Raw genomic sequence first — 13,952 nt, 5'->3', positions numbered from 1 at the left:
AACTCCTTAAGAATTCTTGGATGTATGCCATCGGAGCCAGGTGCCTTATTTACTTTAATTTTATCATGATGCCTATGAACTTCTTCCTCAGTTAACCAATTGTTCATTAATATGGAGGTTGTGGCTTCCTCCTGCGGCACTACAATTGAAATTGATTCTTCCCTGGTAAACACAGAGGCAAAGAATTTGTTTAATACCTCTGCTTTTTCCTTATCTCCAATAATCTGCCTACCCATCTCACACTGAAAGGGTCCTATATTTTCTTTTCTATTTTTTTTTGTTATTAAGGTAATTAAAGAACTTTTTAGGGTTGATCTTACTTTCTATTGCAATCCTTTTTTCATTATCCATTTTTGCTAATTTGATTGCCTTTTTGCAATTTTTGTTGCACTCTTTATAATTCTGATACGATGTCTCCGTCCCTTCTGACTTGAAAGAATCTAAACGCCTTCCTCTTCTTGTCCATTTCCTCTCCTACCTGTTTATTTAGCCACATTGGTTTTGACTTATTTCTTTTATACTTATTACCCAAGGGTATACACTGATACTGTAAGTATGCTTTTCTAACAATCTTTTAAGACTGCCCATTTATCTTCTACATTTTCCCTACAAAAACATCATCCCAATTAATTCCATGTAGATTAATCCTCAGTTTATTAAAATCTGCCTTTGTAAAGTTGAAATTCTTTGTTGAACCCAATTAATCTGTTTTTTGATAATTTATTTCAAATGAGACCATGATATGATCACTGCTACCCAAATGTTCCAGGACTTGAATATTTGTTATTACTTCTACATTGTTTAATATTACCAAATCCAGTATTGCCCCTCTCCTGGTTGGTTCCTCAATAATTTGGGTCATGTAATTGTCTTTAAGCACCTCCAAAAACCTGTTTCCTTTTGTTGTAATGCTAATCTCATTGCCCCAGTCTATGTCTGAATAAATTACCCATTATGCAAACATGACACAGTTTTGATGCCTTCTCAATTTGCAAAAGTATTTTAGCTTCCTCAATCTCACAAATATTTGGTGGTATATAGCATATTCCCTACAAACATTTTCTTTATACTTTTACCTCCACTGATAATTTCTATCCACAAGGTCTCTACATTTTCATCATTCCCTTCATAAACATCATCCCTTATAATAGCTTTTAGATCTGGTTTAACATATAAACATACACCACGTCCCCTTCTATTTGTTCGATCCTTAGAAAAGGGACTAACCCTCTAAATTAACTGTCCAGTCATGAGTTTCATCCCACCATGTTTCAGTAATGCCTATGATATCATACTGCTCCCTTGTAGCTATTAATTCAAGCTCCCCCATTTTATCTGTCAGGCTTCTTGCATTAGCAAGCATGCATTTAAGGTTATTTTCAGTCTGTGTTACTGTTATCTTATCTGCTCCTTCCTTTCTGCGACAATTGGGTTTAGACTTTAGAAGTGTTACAGAGACAGTCTCGTGTTATAGAGGCTGTCTCGTGTTACGGAGGCAGTCTCGTCTTACGGAAGTCATCTTGTGTTATGGAGGCAGTCTCGTGTTATAGAGGCTGTCTCGTGTTACAGAGGCCGTCTCGTGTTACAGAAGCTGTCCGCAGTCTCTTGTTATAGAGGCTGTCTTGTGTTACGGAGGCAGTCTCGTGTTAAAGAGGCAGTCTCATGTTACGGAAGTCATATTGTGTTATGGAGGCAGTCTCGTGTTATAGAGGCCGCCTCGTGTTACAGAGGCCATCTCGTGTTACAGAGGCTGTCCACAGTCTCTTGTTACAGAGGCTGTCTCGTGTTACGGAGGCAGTCTCGTGTTACGGAGGACATCTCGTGTTACGGAGGCAGTCTCATGTTACGGAGGACATCTCATGTTACAGAGGCAGTCTCATGTTATGGAGTCAGTCTCGTGTTACGGAAGTCATCTTGTATTATGGAGGCCATCTTGTGTTACAGAGACAATCCGCAGTCTCGTGTTACGGAGTCAGTCTCGTGTTACAGAGGCAGTCTCGTGTTACAGAGGCAGTCTCGTGTTAAGGAGGCAGTCTCGTGTTACGGAGTCAGTCTCGTGTTACAGAGGCAGTCTCGTGTTAAAGAGGCAGTCTCGTGTTAAAGAGGCAGTCTCGTGTTAAAGAGTCAGTCTCGTGTTAAAGAGTCAGTCTCGTGTTACAGAGGCAGTCTCGTATCACAGAGGCAGTCTCGTATTACAGAGGCAGTCTCGTGTTAAAGAGGCAGTCTCGTGTTAAAGAGGCAGTCTCGTGTTAAAGAGGCAGTCTCGTGTTACGGAGGCAGTCTCGTGTTACGGAGGCAGTCTCGTATTACAGAGGCAGTCTCGTGTTACAGAGGCAGTCTCGTGTTAAAGAGGCAGTCTCGTGTTAAAGAGGCAGTCTCGTGTTACGGAGGCAGTCTCGTGTTACGGAGGCAGTCTCGTGTTACGGAGGCAGTCTCGTGTTATATAGGCAGTCTCGTGTTACGGAGGCAGTCCCGTGTTACGGAGGCAGTCTCGTGTTAAAGAGGCAGTCTCGTGTTAAAGAGGCAGTCTCGTGTTACGGAGGCAGTCTCGTGTTATATAGGCAGTCTCGTGTTACCGAGGCAGTCTCGTGTTATATAGGCAGTCTCGTGTTACGGAGGCAGTCTCGTGTTATATAGGCAGTCTCGTGTTACGGAGGCACCTCGTGTTATATAGGCAGTCTCGTGTTACGGAGGCAGTCTCGTGTTATATAGGCATTCTCGTGTTACGGAGGCAGTCTCGTGTTATATAGGCAGTCTCGTGTTACGGAGGCAGTCTCGTGTTATATAGGCAGTCTCGTGTTACGGAGGCAGTCTCTCTCCCGACACCCTGCATCTCAGACCTTGGCTCAGTGCCACCCACGTGTTCCCCCCCCCCCACGTCCTCACCTCAGACCCTGGCTCAGTGCCGCCCCAGTGCTCCCTAATGTGTCTCCCAGTCTCAGACCCTGGCTCAGTGCCGCCCCCCATCTAGGATCTTGGTTCAGTGCCATCCCCGTGCTCCCCCCACCCCCCTCATCTTAGACCCTGGCTCAGTGCTGCCCCTGTTCCCCCATCCCAGATCCTGGTTCAGTGCTGCCCCCCATGCCCCCCGTGTCAGACCTTGGCTCAGTTCTGCCCCCCTTGCCACACCCACGCCCCGTGCGTTCCCCCCATCCAGACCTTGGCTCGGTGCCACCCCTGTGTTCCCCCACACCCTCTGTCTCAGACCCTGGCTCAGGGCCACCTGTGTGCTCCCCCACGTCCCATGGCCCCCATCTCAGACCCTGGCTCAGTGCTGCCCCCCCCTCATACCCCCCCACCCCATGTCATCCTTATCTAAGACCCTGGTTCAGAGCCAACCCCAGTGTTCCCCCTCAGTTCCCCGTCTCAGACCCTGGCTCAGTGCTGCCACCCGTGCCCCCCACCCCTCATCTCGGGCCCTGTCTCCGTGTCACCCCTCGTGCTCCCCCCTGCGTTTCCCCTGTCTCAGACATGACTCATTGCCGCCCCATGTGCACCCCGCGCTCCCACGTCTCATATCCTGGCTCAGTGCTGCCACTCGTGCTCCCCCCTTCTCATACCCTGGCTCAGTGCCGCCCCCCGTGCTCTCCTGCGCTCCCCCGTCTCAGACCCTGGCTCAGTGCTGCCACTCGTGCCCCCCCCCTGCATTCCCCCGTCTCAGACCCTGGCTCAGTGCCGCCCCCCGTGCTCCCCTGCGCTCCCCCGTCTCAGTCCCTGGCTCAGTGCCGCCCCCCCCATGCTCCCCTGCGCTCCCCCGTCTCAGTACCTGGCTCAGTGCCACCCCTCGTGCTCCCCTGCCCTCCCCCGTCTCAGTCCCTGGCTCAGTGCCGCCCCCGTGCTCCCCTGCGCTCCCCCGTCTCAGTCCCTGGCTCAGTGCCGCCCCCGTGCTCCCCTGCGCTCCCCCGTCTCAGTCCCTGGCTCAGTGCCGCACCCCCCCGTGCTCCCCTGCGCTCCCCCGTCTCAGTCCCTGGCTCAGTGCCACCCCTCGTGCTCCCCTGCCCTCCCCCGTCTCAGTCCTTGGCTCAGTGCCGCCCCCGTGCTCCCCTGCGCTCCCCCGTCTCAGTCCCTGGCTCAGTGCCGCCCCCGTGCTCCCCTGCGCTCCCCCGTCTCAGTCCCTGGCTCAGTGCCGCCCCCCCCATGCTCCCCTGCGCTCCCCCGTCTCAGTACCTGGCTCAGTGCCACCCCTCGTGCTCCCCTGCCCTCCCCCGTCTCAGTCCCTGGCTCAGTGCCGCCCCCGTGCTCCCCTGCGCTCCCCCGTCTCAGTCCCTGGCTCAGTGCCGCCCCCGTGCTCCCCTGCGCTCCCCCGTCTCAGTCCCTGGCTCAGTGCCGCCCCCGTGCTCCCCTGCGCTCCCCCGTCTCAGTCCCTGGCTCAGTGCCCCCCCCATGCTCCCCTGCGCTCCCCCGTCTCAGTCCCTGGCTCAGTGCCGCCCCACCCCGTGCTCCCCTGCGCTCCCCCGTCTCAGTCCCTGGCTCAGTGCCACCCCTCGTGCTCCCCTGCCCTCCCCCGTCTCAGTCCTTGGCTCAGTGCCGCCCCCGTGCTCCCCTGTGCTCCCCCGTCTCAGTCCCTGGCTCAGTGCCGCCCCCGTGCTCCCCTGCGCTCCCCCGTCTCAGTCCCTGGCTCAGTGCCGCCCCACCCCGTGCTCCCCTGCGCTCCCCCGTCTCAGACCCTGGCTCAGTGCCACCCCTCGTGCTCCCCTGCCCTCCCCCGTCTCAGTCCCTGGCTCAGTGCCGCCCCCATGCTCCCCTGCGCTCCCCCGTCTCAGTCCCTGGCTCAGTGCCGCCCCCCCCCATGCTCCCCTGCGCTCCCCCGTCTCAGTACCTGGCTCAGTGCCGCCCCCCCCGTGCTCCCCTGCCCTCCCCCGTCTCAGTCCCTGGCTCAGTGCCGCCCCCCCCGTGCTCCCCTGCGCTCCCCCGTCTCAGTACCTGGCTTAGTGCCGCCCCCCTCCCCCCCCCCCCCCGTGCTCCCCCGTCTCAGACCCTGGCTCAGTGCTGCCTGCAGCTGCTCTGGGAATCAAAACAAGTAGTGAAATTAAAGAGGAAGTTTTGGCAAAGAAAGAACCGCACCCCTACTAACCTCGCTGACCCCCCACTTATCCGCTCCAGTATCATCCTCTCTCCTCCCTCTATCTCTCCTTCCCCTGTACACACTATACACACTGCCAGCACTATACAGTATACACATAAATGCAGCACTGTATATACTGCCAGCGCTATATACACATAAATACAGCACTGCATACACTGTCAGCTCTATATACAAATAACTACAGCATTGTATACACTGCCAGCACTATATACACATAACTACAGCACTGTAAACACTGGCAGAATGATATACACATAAGTACAGCACTGTAAACACTGGCAGAACGATATACACTTAAATACAGCACTGTACTGTATACACTGCCAGCTTTATATACACATAAATACAGCACTGTATACATTGCAGTGCTATATATATGTAAATACAGCACTGTATACACTGCCAGTACTATATATACAGTAAAGCATATAGCAACTGTATATATTACTGTATATTCATTTGCAGAAACCCTCCACAGTAAAGCATATAGCTCATTTCCCAGAATCCCTTGCTGCAGTGGAAGTGCTGTGTGCTGGGCTTTAATGGTGAAAGACAGGGTTGCAGACCTGTCTAAGACATGCAAATGAATATACAGTAATATTTACAGTTGCTATATGCTTTACTGTGGAGGGTTTTTGTCACTTTTTTTACCCACCATAACCTTAATAAGTGTGGTGATTACCCACTCTTAATCTCAAACCAGCAAATGCCAGCAACCAACTTCACACTGATGATACCCATCAAAGTTGAAACATGTCTGTGAGTGGGTTTACTGGCTTTGCGTCTCCCAAGCCCTTGCTTAAAAGCTGTGTCTAAAGCAGCATGCATTGGCTAAGGGTTGTTCATGTAATGTGAGCTTGAGATAAAAGGTGGCATTGTGTGCTCATTTGCATGTCATTTCCCAGAATCCCTTGCACACACGCACGCACGCACGCACGCACACACGCACGCACGCACGCACGCACACACACACAGCACAATATATACTGCAAGCTCTATATGCACATACTGTAAATACTGCACTGCATACACTGCATAAAACAAGTAATTCAAAGGAGAATGATTTTCATTGGAGTCAGAGCAGCTTCTAAAGGATCCACCAGATCCGAACATGATGGAGAAAGCACAGAGAAATAAGCGCGTGATCCGTACAGAATACACAATATCATTACAGCAACAGGGGAAGTAACAGTAATACAACTCAGTTACAATGCTGACAACAAAAACTCACCAATATCCCAGAAATACATATTGACTGAATAGGAGACAGCACTGTATATACTGCCAGCTCTATATACACATAAATACAGCACTGTATATACTGCCAGCGCTATATACACATAAATACAGCACTGTATATACTACCAGCGCTATATACACATAAATACAGCACTGTATATACTGCCAGCAATATATACACATAAATACATCGCTGTATATACTGCCAGCTCTATATACAGATACATACAGCACTGTATATACTGCCAGCTCTATATACATATAAATACAGCACTGTATATACTGCCAACTCTCTATACACACAAATACAACACTGTAAACACTGGCAGCACTATATATATGTCTAAAAAGGAAACAAAAATACTTTTTTTTCTGAAAAGAACCAGGAAGTAGTATGTGTGTCTGTGTGTGTGTGTGTGTGTGTGTGTGTGTGTGTGTGTGTGTGTGTGTGTGCGCGGGTGTGTATTCATTTAACTGTGTGCTGGTCATGTACAGTTCTTATAACTCTGTAACTGTGCCGGTCACACGTTTCACGGAGGAAAACACAAACTGAACATATAACCAATAGAATGTATACATTATATATAATACACACACACACACACCCACACACCCACACACACACACACACATATACACACACACAGATATACACACTGAAACACACAGCACACAAACACTCATATACACTAACACACAGGCAGCACAAACACACATATACACTGACATACAGACACATACTGTACATTCACACTGACACACAGGCACACAATCACTCATACACAGACACATATTCTGACACATGTACACTGGCCCAGACACATATGCAAACATACGTACACAGACACACGTATACACACTGACATACACAGACACACATATACAGACATACGTACAAAGACACACGTATACACACTGTCATAAACAGACAGCCATATATACACAGACACATTCTGTATACAGACACATACAGACAACCATATAGACACGGACACACATAGTGAATGCAGACACACGTATACACACTGACAAACACACACACTTGTACATACTGACACACAGAAACATATAGAATAAACATGACACTAGCCTCACAGTAGCTGGTTCTGATCCGAGTCTGTCTGCAAATAATGACAGGTTTGTACTGAGGGGTGGATATAAATCCCTGGGTGGCACCCAAGTATATCCCCACACCCCGGCCATCCCTCCCCAAATATAGAGCCTCCCAGCTCAGAGGTAAAGTGTGAGGAATCCTCGGTATGTGAAACTTGTAACACTCACCAACTCACACCCACGGGAGGGGTTCCCACTGTGTGACCCCAAATATCACACCCACGGGAGGGGTTCCCACTGTGTGACCCCAAATATCACACGCACGGGAGGGGTTCCCACTGTGTGACCCCAAATATCACACCCACGGGAGGGGTTCCCACTGTGTGATTCCAAATATCACTCCCACGGGAGGGGTTCCCACTGTGTGACCCCAAATATCACACCCACGGGAGGGGTTCCCAATGTATGACCCCAAATATCACACCCACGGGAGGGGTTCCCAATGTATGACCCCAAATATCACACCCACGGGAGGGGTTCCCACTGTGTGACCCCAAATATCACACGCACGGGAGCGGTTCCCACTGTGTGACCCCAAATATCACACCCACGGGAGGGGTTCCCACTGTGTGACCCCAAATATCACACGCACGGGAGGGGTTCCCACTGTGTGACCCCAAATATCACACCCACGGGAGGGGTTCCCACTGTGTGACCCCAAATATCACACCCACGGGAGGGGTTCCCACTGTGTGACCCCAAATATCACACCCACGGGAGGGGTTCCCAATGTGTGACCCCAAATATCACACCCACGGGAGGGGTTCCCACTGTGTGACCCCAAATATCACACCCACGGGAGGGGTTCCCAATGTGTGACCCCAAATATCACACCCACGGGAGGGGTTCCCACTGTGTGACCCCAAATATCACACCCACGGGAGGGGTTCCCACTGTGTGACCCCAAATACAGTATCACACCCACGAGAGGGGTTCCCACTGTGTGACCCCAAATATTACACCCACGGGAGGGGTTCCCCCTGTGTGACCCCAAATATCACTCCCACGGGAGGGGTTCCCACTGTGTGACCCCAAATATTACACCCATGGGAGGGGTTCCCCCTGTGTGACCCCAAATATCACACGCACGGGAGGGGTTCCCACTGTGTGACCCCAAATATCACACGCACGGGAGGGGTTCCCACTGTGTGACCCCAAATATCACTCCCACGGGAGGGGTTCCCACTGTGTGACCCCAAATATCACACCCACGGGAGGGGTTCCCACTGTGTGACCCCAAATATCACACCCACAGGAGGGGTTCCCACTGTGTGACCCCAAATATCACACGCACGGGAGGGGTTCCCACTGTGTGACCCCAAATACAGTATCACACCCACGGGAGGGGTTCCCACTGTGTGACCCCAAATATCACACCCACGGGAGGGGTTCCCACTGTGTGACCCAAATATCACTCCCCCGGGAGGGGTTCCCACTGTGTGACCCCAAATATCACACGCACAGGAGGGGTTCCCACTGTGTGACCCCAAATATCACTCCCACGGGAGGGGTTCTCACTGTGTGACCCCAAATATCACACCCACGGGAGGGGTTCCCACTGTGTGACCCCAAATATCACACCCACGGGAGGGGTTCCCACTGTGTGACCCCAAATATCACACCCACGGGAGGGGTTCCCACTGTGTGACCCCAAATATCACACGCACGGGAGGGGTTCCCACTGTGTGACCCCAAATATCACACCCACGGGAGGGGTTCCCACTGTGTGACCCCAAATATCACACGCACGGGAGGGGTTCCCCCTGTGTGACCCCAAATATCACACGCACGGGAGGGGTTCCCCCTGTGTGACCCCAAATATCACACCCACGGGAGGAGTTCCCACTGTGTGACCCCAAATATCACACCCACGGGAGGGGTTCCCACTGTGTGACCCCAAATAACACACGCACGGGAGGGGTTCCTACTGTGTGACCCCAAATATCACACCCACAGGAGGGGTCCCCACTGTGTGACCCCAAATATCACTCCCACGGGAGGGGTTCCCACTGTGTGACCCCAAATATTACATGCACGGGAGGGGTTCCAACTGTGTGACCCCAAATATCACTCCCACGGGAGGGTTCCCACTGTGACCCCAAATATCACTCCCACGGGAGGGGTTCCCACTGTGTGACCCCAAATATCACACGCACGGGAGGGGTTCCCACTGTGTGACCCCAAATATCACTCCCACGGGAGGGGTTCCCACTGTGTGACCCCAAATATCACACCCACGGGAGGGGTGCCTACTGTGTGACCCCAAATATCACACCCACGGGAGGGGTTCCCACTGTGTGACCCCAAATATCACACCCACGGGAGGGGTTCCCACTGTGTGACCCCAAATATCACACCCACGGGAGGGGTTCCCACTGTGTGACCCCAAATATCACACCCACGGGAGGGGTTCCCACTGTGTGACCCCAAATATCACATGCACGGGAGGGGTTCCCACTGTGTGACCCCAAATATCACTCCCACGGGAGGGTTTCCCACTGTGTGACCCCAAATATCACACCCACGGAAGGGGTTCCCACTGTGTGACCCCAAATATCACACCCACGGGAGGGGTTCCCACTGTGTGACCCCAAATATCACTCCCATGGGAGGGGTTCCCACTATGTGACCCCAAATATCACACCCACGGGAGGGGTTCCCACTGTGTGACCCCAAATATCACACCCACGGGAGGGGTTCCCACTGTGTGACCCCAAATATCACTCCCTCGGGAGGGGTTCCCACTTTGTGACCCCAAATATCACACGCACGGGAGGGGTTCCCACTGTGTGACCCCAAATATCACACGCACGGGAGGGGTTCCCACTGTGTGACCCCAAATATCACACGCACAGGAGGGGTTCCCACTGTGTGACCTCAAATATCACACCCACGGGAGGGGTTCCCACTGTGTGACCCCAAATATCACACCCACGGAAGGGGTTCCCACTGTGTGACCCAAAATATCACACCCACGGGAGGGGTTCCCACTGTGTGACCCCAAATATCACACCCACGGGAGGGGTTCCCACTGTGTGACCCCAAATATCACACCCACGGGAGGGGTTCCCACTGTGTGACCCCAAATATCACACGCACGGGAGGGGTTCCCACTGTGTGACCCCAAATATCACACCCACAGGAGGGGTCCCCACTGTGTGACCCCAAATATCGCACCCACAGGAGGGGTTCCCACTGTGTGACCCCAAATATCCCACCCACGAGAGGGGTTCCCACTGTGTGACTCCAAATATCACACCCACGGGAGGGGTTCCCACTGTGTGACCCCAAATATCCCACCCACGGGAGGGGTTCCCACTGTGTGACCCCAAATATCACACCCACGGGAGGGGTTCCCACTGTGTGACCCCAAATATCACTCCCACGGGAGGGGTTCCCACTATGTGACCCCAAATATCACACCCACGGGAGGGGTTCCCACTGTGTGACCCCAAATATCACACCCACGGGAGGGGTTCCCACTGTGTGACCCCAAATATCACTCCCACGGGAGGGGTTCCCACTGTGTGACCCCAAATATCACACCCACGGGAGGGGTTCCCACTGTGTGACCCCAAATATCACACGCACGGGAGGGGTTCCCACTGTGTGACCCCAAATATCACACGCACAGGAGGGGTTCCCACTGTGTGACCCCAAATATCACACCCACGGGAGGGGTTCCCACTGTGTGACCCCAAATATCACTCCCACGGGAGGGGTTCCCACTGTGTGACCCCAAATATCACACCCACGGGAGGGGTTCCCACTGTGTGACCCCAAATATCACACCCACGGGAGGGGTTCCCACTGTGAGACCCCAAATATCACACCAACGGGAGGGGTTCCCACTGTGTGACCCCAAATATCACACGCACGGGAGGGGTTCCCACTGTGTGACCCCAAATATCACACCCACAGGAGGGGTCCCCACTGTGTGACCCCAAATATCGCACCCACAGGAGGGGTTCCTACTGTGTGACCCCAAATATCCCACCCACGAGAGGGGTTCCACTGTGTGACCCCAAATATCACACCAACGGGAGGGGTTCCCACTGTGTGACCCCAAATATCACACCCACGGGAGGGGTTCCCACTGTTTGACCCCAAATATCACACCCACGGGAGGGGTTCCCACTGTGTGACCCCAAATATCACTCCCACGGGAGGGGTTCCCACTGTGTGACCCCAAATATCACACCCACGGGAGGGGATCCCACTGTGTGACCCCAAATATTACACCCACGGGAGGGGTTCCCACTGTGTGACCCCAAATATCACACCCACGGGAGGGGTTCCCACTGTGTGACCCCAAATATCACTCCCACGGGAGGGGTTCCCACGGTGTGACCCCAAATATCACACCCACGGGAGGGGTTCCCACTGTGTGACCCCAAATATCACACCCACGGGAGGTGTTCCCACTGTGTGACCCCAAATATCATTCCCACGGGAGGGGTTCCCACTGTGTGACCCCAAATATCACTCCCACGGGAGGGGTTCCCACTATGTGACCCCAAATATCACTCCCACGGGAGGGGTTCCCACTGTGTGACCCCAAATATCACTCCCACGGGAGGGGTTCCCACTGTGTGACCCCAAATATCACACGCACGGGAGGGGTTCCCACTGTGTGACCCCAAATATCACACGCACGGGAGGGGTTCCCACTGTGTGACCCCAAATAACACTCCCACGGAAGGGGTTCCCACTGTGTGACCCCAAATATCAAATGCATGGGAGGGGTTCCCACTGTGACCCCAAATATCACTCCCACGGGAGGGGTTCCCACTGTGTGACCCCAAATATCACACCCACGGGAGGGGTTCCCACTGTGTGACCCAAAATATCACACCCACGGGAGGGGTTCCCACTGTGTGACCCCAAATATCACACGCACGGGAGGGGTCCCCACTGTGTGACCCCAAATATCACACCAACGGGAGGGGTTCCCACTCTGTGACCCCAAATATCACACCCACGGGAGGGGTTCCCACTGTGTGACCCCAAATATCCCACCCACGGGAGGGGTTCCCACTGTGTGACCCCAAATATCACACGCACGGGAGGGGTTCCCACTGTGTGACCCCAAATATCACTCCCACGGGAGGGGTTCCCACTGTGTGACCCCAAATATCACACCCACGGTAGGGGTGCCTACTGTGTGACCCCAAATATCACACCCACGGGAGGGGTTCCCACTGTGTGACCCCAAATATCACACCCACGGGAGGGGTTCCCACTGTGTGACCCCAAATATCACACCCACGGGAGGGGTTCCCACTGTGTGACCCCAAATATCACACCCACGGGAGGGGTTCCCACTGTGTGACCCCAAATATCACATGCACGGGAGGGGTTCCCACTGTGTGACCCCAAATATCACTCCCACGGGAGGGTTTCCCACTGTGTGACCCCAAATATCACACCCACGGAAGGGGTTCCCACTGTGTGACCCCAAATATCACACCCACGGGAGGGGTTCCCACTGTGTGACCCCAAATATCACTCCCATGGGAGGGGTTCCCACTATGTGACCCCAAATATCACACCCACGGGAGGGGTTCCCACTGTGTGACCCCAAATATCACACCCACGGGAGGGGTTCCCACTGTGTGACCCCAAATATCACTCCCACGGGAGGGGTTCCCACTGTGTGACCCCAAATATCACACGCACGGGAGGGGTTCCCACTGTGTGACCCCAAATATCACACGCACGGGAGGGGTTCCCACTGTGTGACCCCAAATATCACACGCACAGGAGGGGTTCCCACTGTGTGACCCCAAATATCACACCCACGGGAGGGGTTCCCACTGTGTGACCCCAAATATCACACCCACGGAAGGGGTTCCCACTGTGTGACCCAAAATATCACACCCACGGGAGGGGCTCCCACTGTGTGACCCCAAATATCACACCCACGGGAGGGGTTCCCACTGTGTGACCCCAAATATCACACCCACGGGAGGGGTTCCCACTGTGTGACCCCAAATATCACACGCACGGGAGGGGTTCCCACTGTGTGACCCCAAATATCACACCCACAGGAGGGGTCCCCACTGTGTGACCCCAAATATCGCACCCACAGGAGGGGTTCCCACTGTGTGACCCCAAATATCCCACCCACGAGAGGGGTTCCCACTGTGTGACTCCAAATATCACACCCACGGGAGGGGTTCCCACTGTGTGACCCCAAATATCACACCCACGGGAGGGGTTCCCACTGTGTGACCCCAAATATCACACCCACGGGAGGGGTTCCCACTGTGTGACCCCAAATATCACTCCCACGGGAGGGGTTCCCACTATGTGACCCCAAATATCACACCCACGGGAGGGGTTCCCACTGTGTGACCCCAAATATCACACCCACGGGAGGGGTTCCCACTGTGTGACCCCAAATATCACTCCCACGGGAGGGGTTCCCACTGTGTGACCCCAAATATCACACCCACGGGAGGGGTTCCCACTGTGTGACCCCAAATATCACACGCACGGGAGGGGTTCCCAC

At 53.6% G+C, this 13,952-nt stretch overlaps 1 protein-coding gene across 2 annotated transcripts in view; it reads right to left on the bottom strand.

Moving 5' to 3' along the window:
* Window positions 1-7,546, bottom strand: part of LOC142465111 (protein-glutamine gamma-glutamyltransferase K-like) — a 46,377-nt gene extending 38,831 nt beyond the window's left edge. Inside the window, exon 1 of one of the 2 annotated variants that reach the window (XM_075569036.1) lies at window positions 7,421-7,546. In XM_075569036.1, coding sequence (XP_075425151.1) covers window positions 7,421-7,528 — 108 coding nt within the window. In that variant the 5' untranslated portion in view covers window positions 7,529-7,546. Of the gene's footprint in view, window positions 1-7,415 lie in introns of both variants that reach the window. The other variant, XM_075569037.1, reaches the window with a different exon arrangement.
* Window positions 7,547-13,952: the final 6,406 nt, after the last annotated feature.

The sequence above is a fragment of the Ascaphus truei genome, chromosome 13 (genome assembly GCF_040206685.1).
Source record: "Ascaphus truei isolate aAscTru1 chromosome 13, aAscTru1.hap1, whole genome shotgun sequence".
Classification (NCBI taxonomy): domain Eukaryota; kingdom Metazoa; phylum Chordata; class Amphibia; order Anura; family Ascaphidae; genus Ascaphus; species Ascaphus truei.
This window is presented reverse-complemented; position numbering and strand designations above follow the sequence as displayed.